This window comes from Zootoca vivipara, chromosome 15 (assembly GCF_965207765.1).
Source record: "Zootoca vivipara chromosome 15, rZooViv2.hap1.1, whole genome shotgun sequence".
NCBI classification, from domain to species: domain Eukaryota; kingdom Metazoa; phylum Chordata; class Lepidosauria; order Squamata; family Lacertidae; genus Zootoca; species Zootoca vivipara.
Window position 1 is genome coordinate 21,609,761 of NC_142598.1, and position 19,913 is coordinate 21,629,673.

At 42.6% G+C, this 19,913-nt stretch overlaps 1 protein-coding gene across 1 annotated transcript; it reads right to left on the reverse strand.

The window, feature by feature from the left end:
- Nucleotides 1–6,887: 6,887 nt before the first annotated feature.
- ADAD1 (adenosine deaminase domain containing 1) lies at nt 6,888–19,913 on the reverse strand. Its single transcript, XM_035141243.3, has 11 exons — nt 19,151–19,913; nt 17,399–17,587; nt 16,346–16,513; nt 15,503–15,589; nt 14,897–15,022; nt 14,102–14,225; nt 13,595–13,765; nt 11,959–12,185; nt 10,985–11,222; nt 10,317–10,449; nt 6,888–8,707 (listed from the first exon to the last, which is right to left on the reverse strand). The coding sequence occupies exons 1-11, from the start codon at nt 19,353–19,355 to the stop codon at nt 8,594–8,596; spliced, it is 1,782 nt and encodes a 593-aa protein (XP_034997134.1). The 5' UTR covers nt 19,356–19,913; the 3' UTR covers nt 6,888–8,593.

Consider the following 19,913-nt stretch of genomic DNA (forward strand, 5'->3'; position numbering starts at 1 on the left):
GGTTTAACCCACAGCACCACCCGCGTCCCCTGAAACAGATGTACTGTACAGCTCCACTAATTACAGAAGAAATTTTGTTTCACTTTGAGGATTAAAAACCTCAGTGTTTGATGCTTAAGAATGCCTTGTGCAGTTTAAAGTGCTCTTTTCTGTTCTATCTCTGTCTTAACTTTAACTGCCATGACATGATTGCTCCGCTCCTTCCTCCTGGGCCGTGTTCAGAAAATGGTGTTGGGGGATGAGTGTTCAGACCCCTGGGCACTCACTTGTGGGGTGCCTCAGGGTTCCGTTCTCTCAACCATGCTTTTTAATATCTATATGAAGCCACTGGGAGAGATCATCAGGGGGTTTGGGCTGGGTGTTCATCAGTATGCGGATGATACCCAGCTCTACCTTTCTTTTAAATCAGAACCAGTGAAGGCGGTGAAGGTCCTGTGTGAGTGCCTGGAGGCGGTTGGAGGATGGATGGCGGCTAGCGGATTGAGGTTGAATCCTGACAAGACAGAAGTACTGTTTGGGGGGGACAGGAGGTGGGCAGGTGTGGAGGACTCCCTGGTCCTGAATAGGGTAACTGTCCCCCTGAAGGACCTGGTGCACAGCATGGGAGTCATTTTGGACTCACAGCTGTCCATGGAGGCACAGGTTAATTCTGTGTCCAGGGCGGCTGTCTACCAGTTCCATCTGGTACGCAGGCTGAGACCCTACCTGCCCACAGACTGTCTCGCCAGAGTGGTGCATGCTCTGGTTATCTCCCGCTTAGACTATTGCAATGCGCTCTACGTGGGGCTACCTTTGAAGGTGACCCAGAAACTGCAATTAATCCAGAATGCGGCAGCTACACTAGTGACTGGGAGTGGCCACCGGGACCACATAACACTGGTCCTGAGAGATCTACACTGGCTCCCAGTACGTTTCCCTGCACAGTTAAAAGTGTTGGTACTGACCTTTAAGGCCCTAAACGGCCTCGGTCCTGTATACCTGAAGGAGCGTCTCCACCCCCACCATTCAGCCCGGACACTGAGATCCAGTACCAAGGGCCTTCTGGCGGTTCCCTCGTTGCAAGAAGCCAAGTTGCAAGGAACCAGACAGAGGGCCTTCTCGGTAGTGGCACCCGCCCTGTGGAACGCCCTCCAAGCAGATGTCAAGGCAATAAGTAACTATTTTACTTTTAGGAGACAACTGAAGGCGGCCCTGTTTAGGGAAGTTTTTAATGTTTGTTGCTGTACTCTTTTTAATATTCGGTTGGAAGCCGCCCAGAGTGGCTGGGGAAACCCAGCCAGATGGGCGGGGTATAAATAATAAATTATTATTATTATTATTATTATTATTATTATTATTGCATAATTATTGTAACTTGCCAAACTGGGTGAAATGTGTAAAGTCATTTTCCAGATAATGAAAAGTTCTCCCTTTTTTAAAGGGAAATTCCCTTATGCTCAATAGGCTTCCTTGCGAGAAAAGGGAAAACTTGACAGCTATGGTGAAATTACTTTGGATATGGTTTTATCCTGCTGTTACCACAGTTCTGTAATGCATGACATCATTAATCCATTTCCCATTGATAAAGTCTCCTAATCAAATGCATTCTTTTTAAAGGAATTTGTCTTGTTTGGTGCACTTCTTTCTTGCACTGGGAAAGGAAAACATTGCTACTGAGAGAGAGAAGGCTGATTTATAAGGTGGTAAACTGGTATTTTTATATGCCTGTTGTCTTTGTCCATAGCGTTTTCTTGGCAGGGATACTGGAGTGGCTTGCCAATTCCTTCTCCAGGTGGATCACATTTGGTCAAAACATAACTTCTCTAAGTTATTTAAGCCCCTTCGCCACGACAAGGCAGTGATCCATGAAGGGGTCCCATTACCTCCTGGCAAATAGAAGGGGAGGAAATGGAGGCAGTGAGAGAGTTTACTTTCTTGGGCTCCTTGATCACTGCAGATGGTGACAGCAGTCACGAAATTAATAGACGCCTGCTTCTTGGGAGAAAAGCAATGACAAACCTAGACAGCATCTTAAAAAGCAGAGACATCACCTTGCCTACAAAGGTCCGTATAGTTAAAGCTATGGTTTTCCCAGTAGTGATGTATGGAAGTGAAAGCTGGACCATAAAGAAGGCTGATCGCCGAAGAATTGATGCTTTTGAATTATGGTGCTGGAGGAGACTCTTGAGAGTCCCATGGACTGCAAGAAGATCAAACCTATCCATTCCTAAGGAAATTAGCCCTGAGTGCTCACTGGAAGGACAGATCGTGAAGCTGAGGCTCCAATACTTTGGCCACCTCATGAGAAGAGAAGAATCCTTGGAAAAGACCTTGATGTTGGGAAAGATGGAGGGCACTAGGAGAAGGGGACGACAGAGGACGAGATGGTTGGACAGTGTTCTCAAAGCTACAAACATGAGTTTGACCAAACTGCGGGAGGCAGTGGAAGACAGGAGTGCCTGGCGTGCTATGGTCCATGGGGTCACGAAGAGTCGGACACGACTAAATGACTAAACAACAACAAACTGGTATTTTCCTTTAACGTTTTAGCAGCCACTGGGCCATTTGAAAACGGGGGCTGACTGGTAGTATTCCAAATAAGACCACACTTGACTTGTCTCGCTTGATATCCTAACTGCATATAACGTGACTCCAATGAAAGGTTTTTGCTTGAGACGATAGTCATGTTTGCATGACTATTCAGTAGTTCTTTTCATACCTGGCAGAAAAATGTCAGTGAAATGACAGATGATTTCTCACAGGGAGAAATGTTTCATTAGGGGTCCATCTGATTCAGTGTTTATATTAGTGCACTCTGAGAGACTGCCAAGAATCGGAATACAGTGTTATTTTGCTCCATGTTATGTGTAATTTTCTGGTTTGCATGTGCAACAAATGTGTAAACTAACCAGTGTTTCTCGTAACAACCACACTCAAAGAGATTTCTAGAATGACTGTAGTTAGTGAAAATAAGCCAGGAGCAAGCATATTTTTATGTCCTGTTTTTGTTGTTCTCAAATCACCAGGGTCATGCCATGCTGTGTGGCATTGGTTGCCAACAATGCACGTATATGCCCATAGAGGCCTTTCCAACTAAGTGTAAGGAAGAACTTTCTGACAGTAAGAGCTGTTAGGCAGTGGACTCTCTCAAAGGGTGGTGGACTCTCCTTCCTTGGAGGTTTTGAAGCAGAGGTTGGATGGCTACTTGTCATGGAAGTATTTTAGTTGAGATTCCTGCATCACAGGGGGTTGGACTAGATGACCCTCGGGGTTCCTTCCAACTCTGCAATTCTATGATTCTATGAATGATGCCATTGTGACTACTCCTAGACTGCAAGCCTAAAGCTGCCAACTTGTGTATACAACCTTGGGAGGAAGCCCCACCAAATTCATCCATGGAATTGAGCTTCATGGCTGCAATCCTAAGCACAGGAATAAAGGAAGCTGCCTTATAACTGGATTAGGCCCATGCTCCCATCTGGCTTTGTATCTCTGGCTTTGTGTCTCTAAGGATTTCCTCCAGCAGCCATATCTGGAAATGCCAGGGACCTAATCTGTGACCTCCTCCATACAACACACACACTCCACCACTGTCGGAAAATAATAATAATAATAATAATAATAATAATAATAATAATAATAATAAAAAATTCCTTCCAGTAGCACCTTAGAGACCAACTACGTTTGTCATTGGTATGAACTGGTGGCGCTGTGGGTTAAACCACAGAGCCTAGGACTTGCCGATCAGAAGGTCGGCAGTTTGAACCCCTGCGACGGAGTGAGCTCCCGTTGCTCGGTCCCAGCTCCTGTCAACCTAGCAGTTCGGAAGCACGTCAAAGTGCAAGTAGATAAATAGGAACCGCTACAGCAAGAAGGTAAATGGCATTTCTGTGTGCTGCTCTGGTCTGCCAGAAGCGGCTTTGTCATGCTGGCCACATGACCTGGAAGCTGTACGCCGGCTCCCTCGGCCAATAATGCGAGATGAGCGCCGCAACCCCCGAGTCGGTCACGACTGGACCTTTACCTTTAAGATGCTACTGGAAGGATTTTTTTTTCATTTTGTTTCGACTGCGTCAGACCAACATGGCTACCTACCTGTAACGTCACCACTGTGTTATAGCTGTGCCCCCCAAAGCACACTGGCCACTTCCTTCTAAGCAGAGTTAGGGCCAAGCTGCACTTCCCATTATCAGGGAGAAAACAAAGGGCCAGGCTGCCAGGGCTGGAGTCAGATGTAGGTAAGCATGAAGAAGCAAGGCCAGTTGTAAGTGCTCAACTTTTTATTCAAGGAAATGAACATACAACTCAGCGACACTTCCCATTAGTTCTTGCCCCTGTCAGGACTGACGGTCCCTGCCTTCTAAGGCTCCTCCTCTCCCATGCAGTCTCAAACAGCATCTGAGCATCTTTGTCCTCTGTTCCACTCTCCTCATTATTCTGTGCGTTCTTGGAGACAAGGCTGGAGGGGAGCTTGTCGCAGCAGGAGAGGGAGACTCCCTGGATTCCTCAGCTGTCTCTTGACGCCCTTCCTCTGCTTCAGCCTTGGAGTCTGAACTGCTTCCTTCCACAGGTTCTTCCTGCTCACTGTTGCCCCTTCAGCATCCAGCTCCTCCTCCCAATCTTCTCCCTCTGACCTCCCCTTACTGTCCCTTTCCCAATCCCCAGGCTCTGAGCCTCCCTCCTCTGGGGTCTCCTTTGGGGGTTCCCCAACTGGTGCCTCCCACCACTCTTCATCATCCAGCCAGTCTCTGACACAGACTGAAGAATAGCACTTACTGCAATTGCTTCCCTAGATTCTCCGAATTACAGAATTTGGCCTCTTTGCTTATAATGGCCACTGACACATGGCTTAAAAAGAAAGGAAAAGAGGAGGCTGAATTGCAAATGCTGTATATAGATGCACATTTAAAAATGATTACTACCCTACTGAGTCATACAAAGTAGACCCATTGGTTTCGGTGAATCCGAGTACTGTATGAACTAGCTGGATGCATGATTTTAATGCATGACTAATGTTGGATATCACCCTGTAATTTTTATAGAGGAATACATCACATCTCACTGTAGTGGCGAGGACCAGGGCCTGTGTGCATGCGCTCAGTCTTCTGCCAAGATGCTCACTTCTGATGGGCAGTTCCAGGGCCCCTGCTTCCCTCCTTTACTTTAAAACCAGATTTTGAATGGGCAGCCATTCAAATAGAGGACATCATACAGAGAACTGCCACCTGTCCTTATTCTTCCACCTGTTCTTATCCTAACCTTTTGGTAGCCCTTCAAATGGACACAAGTCTTCTCCAAAGGAGGACACTGACCACCCTGTCTTTGCCCTGCTTCTTCTGCTAATGTGTGCCTGTGGTACCAGTCGCTCTGTCATTGAGACCTTGTCCATTTTCCACATAATTTAATTAGGCTGCATGTGTGTGTGTGTGTTGTTTTCTACACAAACGAAGATGTGAAATTAGACTCTCTTTTAAAAAGTACTAGTGATGTAGTGAAACCAGAGGGACATCGCCCGGCTGTGAGTCGTGAAGGCCGCTCCCTGCAAGGCCCTTTCCACCTGGCCTAGGGGCGGGGCCCACATTCACCCAGCTCTACCAAAGTGCTTCCTGGGGAGACCCTAGAGGGACATCGCTATGCCTAACAAACCCTAACTATTGGGATTCTTTTGCCCCATCTTTTGGTGCCTGCCAAACAGCCGTGTCCTTTACTCTTTATAAGAGTATAAACTCTTGTTAATTATGCCGTTTTAAATGTGCATTTTATATTTGACTTCACTTAACTATTTTTTCGAAATGTTTGAGTGTTTTTGTTTTGTTAACTTTGTTTGTCTTAAATATGTATTCTATACTTGACCACCTTTGTAATGTTTTATCTTGAAATCTTTAATATTGTAGTTTTCTGTTACCGTAATTAAGTTGCTTTGGCAGTATACTCTATATTTTGCTTTCTTCAGATAGTTTTCTTGATGTTTTAATATTCTGTAAAAAATATAAAGTGGTATAGAAATGAAATGAAATATATAAATACATTAGTGGCAGTGAGGGCAGGTACATAGACGACAGTAATATCTGGACAGTGAAGGATAGCCTGGATGTGACGGGTTGTGTTTTGGTAATTTCAAGACTTGATTATTGCAACGTACGTAGGCTTGTCTGGAACCTCCTCTGTTGGAGCTAGATTTGTCAATAGGGAGTCTGTCTTAACTCCAGTGCTTAAAAAACTTGCAGTGGCTGCCAATATTACCAGGCCAAGTTTAGGTATTGTATTAATTTAAAACGTTCATAATATTTTGAGGACAACTTGAGTCCTTATATCACTGCTTAAACATGCTAATGATTCAGTATATAAATGCCCGAAGGAAAATAAACATGAAAACTGGGGCAGTAGACAGACCATCCCACACTATGTTTGAATCATGATTTACTTCTGTATTGTTTTCTCTCATGCCCACTGTTCATATTTGTCTCCATGTTTTCCAGCAATGGATTAAGAGTAATTGCACACTATTAAGGTATTATTCTCACTAGCTGGTTTACATGAAGAAAATGTGCCTTTCCCCCAAATGACCTGCTACATTTATCCCTAAGTATAACCTCAATATAATTCCTGGAGCTCTGTAGCGTAATTTATTTTTCTTTCCTTCGATTCACCCTGCCCCTTGTTTGCTTCATGAAGGGGGAGGGTTTGGGCAAGGTCTATTGTCACTTGTGTCCTGTGAAGAACCCAGCACACTCTGGATATTGAGGAAGTGTTAACACAGTGAAAATGTTTAGTTACCAATAAAGAATAACTCTCCATAGATTTGTTGCAATAAGCTTTAAGAACGAGGGGCGGCGGTGGGGATCAAGCTTTCCAGTGAAAAGGAACGCATTATTATTACTTCAAGCCACTCAAGTCAAACAACAATTCTCAGCAAAAAAACCAAGTTTTATTAGGGGGGAAACCCACAATTTAACAAAAACACACACATATTTATTTATTCATTGGGCTAAAAGTTATTGCTCAGTAACACACACTAATTTAAGAGCAGCCAAAGTGATGCCCCATAGATGATGTTGGACTAAAACTCCCAGCATGACGAGCCAGCATGGCCAGTGATCAGGGATGATGGGAATTGTAAGCCAACTGGAAAGCACCATGCAGGCTACCCCGGATAATTACTATTAAAAAAATTAGAAATCTCATCTTACTATTCAAAGCCTCTAAATGTGAATCAGAACATAGCGAGTCAAAAATAAAATAAAAAAGTTACAGTGTAGGCCAGGCTGATCTTCAGATGCTCAGGCCTGCTTCATTCACAAAAGTATCACAATGAAGGTGCTGTGAAAATACTTGGGTGGCAGTGGCTTCACATGGTCTACAAGCTGTTTGCCCTGTTGCCCATGCAACTGTACAGATCCATCTCCGCTTTGTGCCCAGCAAAGACTCTCCATGCAGTAAGTCATAAATACATTACAGCTGCATGCGAAGCCACTCAGTTCCAAGCATGTTTCTGGGAATTAGCCATTATACATTTAACTTCCTTCACTTTGATTCCAAAAACTTAAGATTATGAGGACTCTTGAAGCAGCTTAACCACAATAAATGAATTTTTTCAAGATACCTGCCCATATATAAACCAACTCCTGAAGGGGGACACCAACTTCAAAGAAATGGCATTAAATATATCATTTTGGCTGCTGGGTTTGCATGTTTTTTTTACCACTTGGACCACAAAATCAGTAGAACATTTGTGAGCTTGCTAGTTTTTGGAAATCGATGGATCACACACAACTTTTTATGAAGCTGGGTAGATTAATTTTAATGGCAAACCACGGTATGTGATTAAGACCCTTTCAGTCTTAAGGGTTTTAGAGGGGAAAGGACATTAAGTCATTAAGTCATCAACATCATCTCTGAAGTCCAATTGCATCTCTGAAGTCCAATTGCAAATTAAATATTTAAGACACCTGATATAATTTCCAAGTTGTTTCCAAATGCAAACACAATTATGCACAAAATACTGGGCTTGAAAAACTTGCAGGCCTGTTTTCCATAATGTACCATGAGTAGATCACATATTTGGTTTGACACTGTGCTTGTGGGGTTTTCTACTGCTGTAGTTTCCTACAGGCTTAAACTTGAGTGCCCACAACTGAAAAAAGACACAGCCCACAAAGTTTAATGATGATTAATAAGGAAAATTGTTGCTTTTAAAGGCAGAAGAGAAGCAACCAATCTTTAAAGCAAGGCAGTGACATGGTAACTTGCACTGCCGTTACAAGCAGGTACTGAACCCAGCAAAATAATAATTGCTAGCACACAATTCTCCACTTTTACATTGTTCGACCTCACTTATTTTAAAGCTTCATAGCCAAAGTATGAGAAATCAATTAAAAATAAATTACTGCAAATGCATAACACACATAAAACACCAAACTATAATGCCAGATATCTTTATACTGGCAAGTAACAAAAATGGCCCGCATATGTTAACAACTTAGCTAAGTTATTTTGCTTATGTACAATTTTTTCAGTTGACACTGTACTGATCTACAACTACTAACCAATGAAAAAGTTAAGATATTCAAAGAACTAGTCTGCTTCAAGAGCTCCGGAGCCGATATATTAATCTTTACATACTGAATTGTTCAATACGTGGAGACTTCACAATCCAAGACCCAAAACCATGCTGCTCCAGGTAGGTTTTCAGCAAATATTTCGCTCCTTGGTAGGACTCTGCCATAATCTAAATTTTAAAAGTTCAATTAATAATTTAACAGTCAGGTTAGTATAAAGAAATCCTCACAATGTGTTTTGAAAGTTTGCATTCGGCAAGCTTGTTGAAATTCACATGCCCCAGATGGCCTATTCATCTCTAATAAAATTATTATTATTATTTAAATATCATTCGAAAATCACAGGATGGTACACAACATAAAAACACAAAATACAATACAAGAAATGAAAACCAATCCCCCCGCCACAAACATATTTAAAAAGCACTCTCGCATAATGTAGCTGGGTAGGAGAGCTGAAAATAATGCCAATATATTTCACATCTGGCAACCAATGCACCCCTTCGGTTTAATTTAGCACAGTGATGTCCAACACATGTATCGTGATCTACTGGTTGACCCATGTGAGGTTTTTGTCGATCGCTGGCTCCCTTCCGGCCCCGCCCCCCCCTGCGCTGGCCCCTCTCCTATTGTTTTAGAAGGGAATCCGGAGTTTAGAAACAGAGGCTGTTATATGGCCAGCGATCAGGTTAGTTGGTGCTTCTGTCCCTCCCCCTCCCTCAAAAGAAGTGGACAAAATTTCCAGAGCCCCTTTAAAAGATGGCATTTCCCCTTCCCAAAAAATCTCAACAACTTTGGCCTGAACCCCTAAAAAACAGGGCATTTCCCCTCCCCCAAAAAGTTCAACAACTTTGACCTGAACCCCCTGAACGGGGGTAGATCACTTCCAGATTATAAATTTGAAAGTAGATCGCAGTCTCTTGGGAGTTGGCCACCCCTGATATAGTACATGGGTAAACAGGTAAAGGGACAGACAACGCTGGGGTTGCGGCGCTCATCTCACTTTACTGGCCGAGGGATTCGATGTGCAGCTTCCGGGTCATGTGGCCAGCATGACTAAGCCGCTTCTGGCAAACCAGAGCAGCACATGGAAATGCCATTTACCTTCCCACTGGAGCGGTGCCTATTTATTTACTTGCACTTTGACATGCTTTCAAACTGCTAGGTTGGCAGGAGCAGGGAACGAGCAATGGGAGCTCACCCCGTTGCGGGGATTTGAACCCCCAACCTTCATGGCCTTTTAGCAGCTGTGGTGGCCCGTTTAGCAGAATTACTGTATTTAGCACTAACTCTAGATGTTTACACTCAATTCTGACCCAACTAAGCCTCCTGTCAGGAGTATACACTTCTCCTACCCCACTAACCTATGCAAACTGCCTTTAACCCCTAGCCCTTTCTACAGTTCGAAGCAGAAGAGGGCACAAGGATCTATCAGCTACTTTATCATGCTATTCCTATCTTTTAAATACAATATTAAAGCCAATTTAACACATTGGTTAAAGCCGATGGATAGATTACGAAATTTTATCCTTGTATCATGGTAAACAAATTACCGATGTGCTCTTGTTTTAAAATACAATAGAACCATGTATACTACTGAATTACCTTCCAAATTAATGAATACTACTGAACTATGACCTTTAGATTAACAGCCATTCAAATAGCAAGATCTAGGATACTGTTTCCCCTTGCTAGCATTAAAACCAAACTCAGTGAATGAACAAAATAGAATTCACGAGATCTGCACTTAACAGCAAGTTTCCTTTCATCAAGTCTTACCTTTGCATCATGGTACGTGCCCGCTTTAAGTAAATCATCTCTCTTTGATTCTTTAACCACTAAATTGAAACGACTTAACATCGCAGCCTTGCAAAGACGACTTGCCATTGAAATGCCACTTTTGAAGGGTGAACTAGGTATGAAAAAAGTGACGATAAAGAGCACACTAGTGGTTATTTGTCTGAATTCAACTAGTTATAGAGAGCAGAGTTACTGAAAATCCTTAACAGGTTTTAGGGTTATGTGGAAAACTAGAAGCCTCTGTTTCAAAGTTATTTTATAGAATGCATAACCAAGATTAAATGTAAAGGTAAAGGACCCCTGACAGTTAAGTCTAGTCGCGGATGACTCTGGGGTTGCGGCGCTCATCTTGCTCTATTGGCCGAGGGAGCCGGCGTACAGCTTCCAGGTCATGTGGCCAGCATGACTAAGCCGCTTCTGGTGCAACGGAACACCGAAACCAGATAAGTGCATGGAAATGCCGTTTACCTTCCCGCCGGAGTGGTACCTATTTATCTACTTGCGCTTTTTGGTGTGCTTTCGAATTGCTAGGTTGACAGGAGCTGGAACCGAGCACATGAGAATAACTTCCCACTTGTTTTGAACAGAGGACAATTAAGCTAAGGTGCTTCTTTCAATTTAATGTACTTTTTGTTATAAACATTTACCTTTCTGTGATCTTCCCATTTAGCCCATCTACGACCTCCAACGACAAGTCTCCTTGGGACCAATTCAAACTAAGAGATCTGTGTTCCAAGTCTACCTGTACAGCGCAAGCAGCAGATACCAAGCTAATGCGAGGTCTGTTCACCATGTAGAACATGGGCAGTTTTGAAGTGAGCGCATCATCTACTCGTTGTTTGATAGCTATTTCCAATCCTCGTGTATCATGGCAGTTCCCATCCCCTAAAAAAAGATTAAGAACCACACCAAATATTAAGAGATCAAGGCATGCTTCTAGACTCTGAACCTTTGCTCTATGGAGATGTAGAGTTACCATTTACTCTCAGCTTTAAGCCCCATTCCCATAGAACATTAGTTTTCAGACATGTAGCACAGATACTAGGAAACAGCCAATGTTTTAATATTTAATACTGACTGAAAGGAGAGACTCAAGTCTAAACACACAAGGTGCATGCTGGGTGTGTTCACAATCAGACATGACAGAGAGGTGATCTTTTCATGCAAAAGGTACAGAATAAAAGTACAAACACCATGCGAGTGTAGCATACAAATGAACTGATTTCATGTCCATTGGCCCAGAGATTGGATAGACTCAGCTTTCAACCTGTAAATCATAATTTTTCAAAACTATGTTTTGATATCTCGAACTACAGTTCCCGTCAGTGCTATGGGCTGATGGGAACTGTAACCCATGACATCTGGAGGGCACTAGGTTGTAAAAGGCTTTTAAAGTGTCATTTTATATTTTAGTACTGAATTTTGTAAGCTGGTTAAATTCTTTCAATAGAAAAAAAAACAAGACATTTATCAAACTTAAAGCTAAAATTCATGTCACTGCATGTTTCAGAAGCTGTTCTGTTTTGGGGGCCACTTAACAACCCAACAGACAAGCGTGAAGGTATGTGATCTGTTATGAGGCATTTTAACAGTATTCAACAAGTAGAAGTCACTCACTTACCAACAATGATCCTGTTAACATAAACGGGCTGAATGAAGTGACTTAGCAAGGCTCCCTGAACACCCAGTACTTCCCATCTTGTCAGTTTGTCACTAGCAGACATGCTGCTTATTCTAGAAATTTCAGCAGGACAGTAGACCGTGAGATAAACCTTGCCTTCAACGGCGACATGAAGGCACAGTTCCTCATCAGCTTCAAATGCAGATGCAGAATTGGGACTGAGGCGTCTATAATTAAGTATATAGCACAATAATTAAGATATAGCCGTTTCCCCAGTCATAGCAAAATAGAAGTCAGCCTCTAAGTGGATGCCTTGCTACCAGGGCTTTTTTTCCAGCTAGAACTTGCCGGAACTCAAGTTCTAGCACCTCTCAGGGACTAAAGGTAGCTGCCAAGTCTCCTCTTGTGCTAGGGCAACAGCTCAAAGAACTGTGGTATCTTTGGCTAATAGGGAGCTATCAGCAGTATGTGATTTCCTTCCAACTGACCTTTCCCTACCACCCTAGCAAGCAATAGCATGCTAACACATGGAAATACACATAGCAGGACAGGCTTCCCATTCATAACTGTTGTCTCAATCACAATTATCAATTATTTCTTTCAAGAGGACCCCTTCTCAACCACTACGGTAGGAAGCTATGCCAACAAGGGAAATTTTTTAAGGCTTGGATTCTGCAAAAGCTAGTTTTCATCCTTCAATATGAACAGAGCCAGTTTGGGAAGGCAGGGAGCTCCTTTCCAAGTTCTATCCCCTCAGTTGTGAACAAAGCACTGCAAATTTACACTAACTCAGTGCTGGGGGGAAATGAAAAGATAGATGTTTGAAGCAGTGAAAACAAAATTATCAGCTATCTGTATGAACTAGGCTACGCTTAAATTTGATTTTGCATCACTTCTACGTTACTCTCCCTTTTTCTTTTCAGTAGGTTGGTTTAAGGGGGAGGGCTTACAGAGAACAGTTCCCCCCCCCCATCCGAAGCAGCTAGTCTTCCAGCAGTCATGAGAGCGAAGGGTCTGATGGAGGGAGTCAGGAAACGGAAAGGGAGTGCCAGGGCTCTGGCAAGATCCAAGAGCCCCTACTCCATAGGCAGGGAGAGAGGGAGGGGGAAAGAGAGGACAGGAATCAGTCAGACCGGAGACCCTTCCTCCCGACGCCGGAATTGAGGAGGAGGAAAGGGAGGCGCTTCTCAGTTCCGAGGCTTTTATGTTGGTCTAGAACGTGGAGGGGGGCAGTGCAGGAATCTGACTCGAGCAAGTAGACATGAAACCAGCAGTTCGTTACACTGTAAATAATGTGCACTAATAAAAGCTTCTGAAAGACAAGCATGTGGAAGGTCGATACTCAAGAGTAGTCACAACAACCCTGACACAATTCCTGCACTCCCTCCATCAGACCCTTCGCTCTCATGACTGCTGGGAAACGAGCTGCTTCAGATGAGGGGGGGCTGTTCTCTGTAAGCCCTCCCCCTTACAGTAGGCCTTCCAATTATCATAACTGCAAACCTCTGTGATGTGTTACAAATCAGACTAATCAATATTACTTTCTTGTATGGCAAATACAATGTAAAACCATCTTAATGAGAAAAATGCATCTGCATGAATTAAACTTTATGAAGTTGGAATGTCTAATACTTACAGCCTGGACTTAATCTGAGCAGATCCTTTTGGTAACTGATTCATGTAGAGAAATAGGCTTACGTTTGGTTTTAGCGCAAGCAAGTTTGAAGATGGCTCAATGCAAAATATGGACTTATCCATCATGGCAGCATTTTTACTGTAGTAGAGCAAAAGCTGTCTATAAAAATACCTTGAAAGAAGCATAAGTATTTCAGATACAACACAGGATGCATTTAAAATCTGTGTTAGAGAAACCAGGGTGAACACAAATCATTTCATGTCAAATTACATTTAGAGTCAAATTACATATTCCCAAGAATTAGCAGGCCCGGGGAGAGCTGGTCTGAGGCCCAGGGCGGGAGTCCCCAGTTGGCTGGGAGGCCCAGGGCATTCTTGGCATGACAATTTAAGTCTGGTAGACCCCTCGTATGGGTCCCTGACCAGTTTAGCCCTCCAAGGTACGGTACAAGTGTACGTGGCCACAGTTTTAATTTGAGAAAAAGCAGCAGCGTTATTTATTTTTTACCTAAGAAGAGAGCGTCTTGCAGTAACAACAGCATGAGAGTCATGCAATATTCTCCCATCTGGATGACCACATTGACTATAGTTGAATTCACCTGTTCCGATAGCTACCACCTCATGCTGTCTAACTAAAAGCAAACAAACAAACAAACATTTGAGAAATTTAGTTGCCCATTTTGGAATTCAGCTTTGTTTTTATTCAATGATATTTTTAGATACTCCCTAGAGCAGGAGTGCAGAACTGAATTTGAAGAAAGGACTAGAGCCACAAGCTGTCAGCTCCCCGTAGGTCAGGCCTATCCTTCACCTAACATCATACGTAAGGTGCAAGCCAGGTAATACAGTGGTACCTTGGTTTACTAACTTAATCCGTTCTGGAAGTCCATTCTTAAACCAAAGTGTTCTTAAACCAAGGCGTGCTTTCCCACAGCAGCGGGGGACTCAATTTACAAATGGAACACACTCAACAGGAAGCAAAAAATGTTTTGCTTCCAAAGCAAAGTTCACAAACCAAACACCTACTTCTGGGTTTGCAGCGTTCTTAATCCAAGCTGTTCACAAACTAAGCTGTTCTTAAACCAAGGTACCACTGTATGTGCCAAATTCCTAAGCGACAGCATCTCTCAATATTTCCTTTTGAATTTGATGCTACAGCCTCACCAGTCCCATGCCTAACTCTCAGTGATGAACGAGTGAGCATGGTTTGAGCCAAGCCACATCATTGCGGGGGGGGGGATAGGGCAGCTTTATGGGGACCAGAAGTTGCCACTGCAATTTCAACAACAACGTTTATGCTTACCTCTTTCAATTATGAAAGCAGCCAGCGAACTGCTACAACTCTGGTACTCTGGATATTTAGCAGTCAAGCTATTGAATGTTTCCCTGACAGCTTGAGAAACTTTTTCATACGCAAGATGCCGCCCTTCTAGTAAAGTTATAAAGAAAAAGCAAAGAATCAAAATCAACTGTTTAGAAATACTGGTTATCATCACTAAAGGGGAAAAATAGTGTGCTTATTCTCCTTGGTATAAGGAGGAAGTGTGGAATGCTAAATCCTTCTCTTGGGAGTCCACAGAGAGTACTTCAAGTAATGATCTGCTTTCTTAAGAATATGCAAGTAGTACACAAGTAGTTGACCAAAAACAAAGCAAAAACCAGGAGTGATAGCTAACTTGAGATGCCACAACAAAGTTCCATTTTTAATAAGCCTAACAATTCTAGAACTTATACAGTGATCACCAAACACCTGCAGATGTTAAGGCACCAATGAAGGTCTTGCTTGGCACCCCAGGCGCTGGGTTAGTGGCCCACGTGTACACTGTGCTATGGAAACGGCAGTTTATTTAGTGATTAAAAAATGAACATGCACAACCATACATTTGCTAGAAAAACAGAAAATGCCTACCATAAGGAAGCTTTGAAATGTAGCCAGGTTCAGCTGTTCTTTGAGGTTCAGTTACGGTTGTAGTTTCTGAAAGATTCCTGGGAGGACCTGCAAAGATACCAAATTGGAAAAAAATGAAAGATAACAACCTAACATGTTACTTAAGAGAAATATATGCTCCTTTAACCAATATATGCTACAAACCAACACAACTAGTGCCTGGAATAGTCAAAGTACTCCACACATCAACTGTCTGCAATACAACTAGATCACGTGGGGCCAAGACTTTGGAATATTCCGACACACATCATAGACACTATGAAGATTCAAAAACATGGCAGTGCCACTTGAAAAGAGGGCAAGAAGATACTATCTACAGGTGAAACTCAGAAAATTAGAATATCGTCGAAAAGTTTATTTATTTCATTAATGCAACTTATTATTTTTTCTTTTTCTTTTAATTCTTACAAATGCTTTCTTTTGGAAATTCCACAGTAATAAAACAAATAGTTACAATAATACAAAAATAAACATCGCTATTACATTTCATTAATTACATTCCATTTACAATTGGCCCACCTAATGACAAATAATTACAATTACAACAAATAAAGGCTTGACATATCTTGCTTTGCATGTCATGCATCTATCTCATATATTGGTTTCACCTTTTAAGTTGCATTACTGAAATAAATGCACTTTTTGACGATATTCTAATTTTCTGAGTTTCACCTGTACCACTCTTTTCAGCATCCCCAGTGCTAGGGCAATACAGAATAAAAGATTGGTAACAGATAACATTGTCCCCCACCCCCACCCCTGAACCTGACAGTGAAAAGACATACATCATGGTAGCAAAAGTACCTGGATTTTCCAGAGGTTTTGGTTCTGTCTCATCTAACTGCAGTAATTCATCAAGAGCAAGTTTTGCGGCATTAGATTTTGATTCCTTCTTGTTTTGCCCCAATCCAGTCTTATACTGAATGCCATCAACCACAGCACAAAATGCAAAGTATGATCCCAAGAGATTACCTTAAAAAGTGCCACATGAAATCTTTTTTTAGATCAATGCAATTGTAAAAGTTTTATTTTATTACAATTTATGCATATTGCATTTCACCAAATTTGAATTCCATTCTATCTAATAGCTCAATATTGGTAGAAAACCAACCATTCCGGGGATATGCAGACAGCGCTGTTCTTTCCTAATCTTCGTTCTTCAGCCAAACCAAGTCACAGCTATCATATCATTGCGACACCAAACTTCAAGTATGACAGAAATTTGAATATTGTTTTCATTCCCAATTTAAATTGGGTTCCTAATCAGTTATTTGGGGCTGTCAAATGAACAGAAACGTCTTCTAGATAAATGTTTGAGATGGAGTTATTAATTTCACCCATTCCCAGCATTATGACTTATGCTTTGCATTTTTAGAGCAGGGAATGAGGATACTAAGTTGCAACCAAGCAAAGGCAAGTGACCTCTCCAACATTTTATGAAGCAATGGGTCTGCAAAATATCAAAATGGCAACCAAGGAATAGTACCGTGTTTCTCCGAAAATACGCCATACCCCCAAAATAAGCCATAGTGATAGGCAGTTTAACCTTGTAGGTTAAACTGTACCATACTTAATTTAAAAAAATAAGACATCCCCTGAAAATAAGCCACCGTGGTTTTTTTTTGAGGAAAAATAAATATAAGACGGTGTCTTATTTTTGGAGAAACAGGGTATGTCGTGGGTCGATTTTAATCAAGTTGTGCAGCGACTGAAATTACAGAGGGACCAAACTAATATTATATGGCAGCTTTGAATGCCACCTATTAAACAGCACCTGTCATGTCCCAGTACTAGAATACAGTAGAGTGGAATCCCAACAAAGTGATTTTATTTTTTAAAAAACACAGAAATATTTACCTGTTGCTACTGTTTCCTTTAATTCAAGCTGTACGCGCTGCATTTGTGCAAACTGATGCAAAGCAGATACTGGGTTTATATCCCCTCGTTTATATTTTGTGACAAATTCCTTCGGAATTTTCTTGGGAGGAAGTGAAGTGATTGGAACAATGGGTCCTGCTTTGGAATATAGGCTTTCAGGAACTTGACCTGAAATGTATTAGTTAATAATATGATAATATCTTAAAACTTGAAGAGCAAAGTTAGCATAAGTCAAAAGATTTGCTTGGCAGCTTTTGTCAGTTCATTTTTGGCTATTCAGAAAGTGCTTCTTCACCAGGGGTCAGCAAACTTTTTCAGCATGGGGGCCGGTCCACTGTCCCTCACACCTTGTGGGGGGCCGGACTATATTTTGAAAAATATATATGAATGCCTATGCCCCACAAATAACCCAGAGATGCATTTTAAATAAAAGGACACATTCTACTCATGTAAAAACATGCCGATTCCCAGACCGTCCGCGGGCCGGATTTAGAAAGCGATTGGGCCACATCCGGCCCCCGGGCCTTAGTCTGGGAACTCCTATTCTTCACCATATCAAAAGCATTGTGACATTTTTCAACTTTTTAAAAGCTATTTTTATTTTATTTTCAGGGTTGACTCTCATTACCTTGTTCATTGGGAGAAATGTCATATATAAAAACTTCATAAACTATGACATTTCTCCCAATGAACAAGGTAATGAGAGTCAATCAGGTTCAGTGGGATTGAACTGTAGACTGCTTGACATAAAGCCTATTATGGATACTGGGGAATTCTTGGTATATTTCCACATATAATTAAGGGTCTTCAGGCACTTTAAAGAAAAACATTTAGAAAGACACAAATGTGGGGCTGTTAAAGAACTGTGAAAACAACCCCATAGGAATGCATCTAGATTCCTTGTCTCAAGGGACTTTGACTTTTAAAGCAAAAACATACATTAAAACCAATAAAGCATGAAGAAACATTGATATATTAACTGGAAGATCTCTGAACAAGTAGCTTTAAGATAAGCAAAAGCAATGTTCTCTCCACACATTTCTTTTGAGTCTCCAAAAATTCTGATTTCACAGGTAGGCGGTCTTAAGAGGTATAAAGTCACACAACATTCAGATGGCCAATGAGTATTTTTTGTTTTGGCCAGACCGGTGAAGAAATCTTGCTGTTAAAAGCAAAAAACGATTTTGGAGAACAAAAATAAATAGCAGCAGCAGAATTTTGGAAGAGCGCAGATCAGGTTAAGAGTAAAAATGCTAATTTGGCTGCGATCACATCAGACATGGGAAGTAGCCTGATTTTTGAAACACTTAAATGCCACTTTAATAATCATGGCTAACCCGAAGTGTGGAAATGGTAGTTGTTAAGGGTGCTGGAAACTAGCTCTGTGAGTGCAAAACTACAGTTTGTAAGATTCCTTGAGCAAAGCCACGGCAGTTAAAACAGAATAAAAGGGCTCTAAATCATGTCGTGCGGATGTGACCTAACTCCGATCAGCCTCAGACAGCATGGAGAGGCCCCAGGGCACACCACCTCCAGATATTTTGGCCACAAAGAGAGGGCGGGGAGACACTGGGTTACAAGTCATTCAAGAAAACTGCCAGAAACTGCCTTTTCCTCCAGACAGAGGCAAAATCCTTCAGATATTCCCAACATAACAGGAAAAAGCCTTCCAAGACCGCCAGCTGAAAAAGAACAGTTTAGAAAATCAAAAACCAAACACCGTATGATTACCTGTGATGTTCGTCACCTTGGAAGCCAAGCTGGAAATGTTAGACGTTTCTGCCGGTAAAAACATGGCTTTGGCGTTCTCTGCCTGCGGAAACAAGGGAGCTGAGGCCTGCAGAGAAGGTTGCGGTGGCGGCTGGGCGGGCAGGTTCTTCTTCAGCATTTGGGCAAAGCTGGGCACTCGGGACGCCTGGGGCCAGTCGCTCGCCATCTTGCCCCAACCTGGAAACAAAAGGAGGAGTTATTGCCAGAGATTCAGGACTGCTGGGGCTTGTGGGCCTCAAAGGAGCCTAGCTTAGGGGCACCTGCCCGCTCCTAGTGACACAATAAGGAGGGGGAAAGCAGCCCAAACGCCGCTAACTTGACCAGACCTTCCTCAGAAAGGATTTAAATCAGCAACAGAGGTCTAAACACACTATCCTTCCACAGACAGCGAAGCGTCGGGCCTGTAGGCCTCCCTTCCGGAGCCACGGAATGACGCCACCTTGGCCCAACGGAACGCAGCATCCTTTGGGCCAAACCAACCAATTCCAACAGAGGCCAAGCGCGCAGGCTGCAAAGAGGGGCATGGCTGCTCAAGCTCTCAAAGAGCTTTTTGCAACCCCACAACAACCACCCAAGGGAGAACGCCCCTCGCGCCAGGGTGCGCCACACGCAGGGCCCCACACGTAACACAGGTGGCTTGCTTCCTTGGTCTCTCTCCCCCCCCCCTACATCCACCATCGTCCTAACGGCTCCTGCGGCACCACAAACACTCAATGGTCATTGG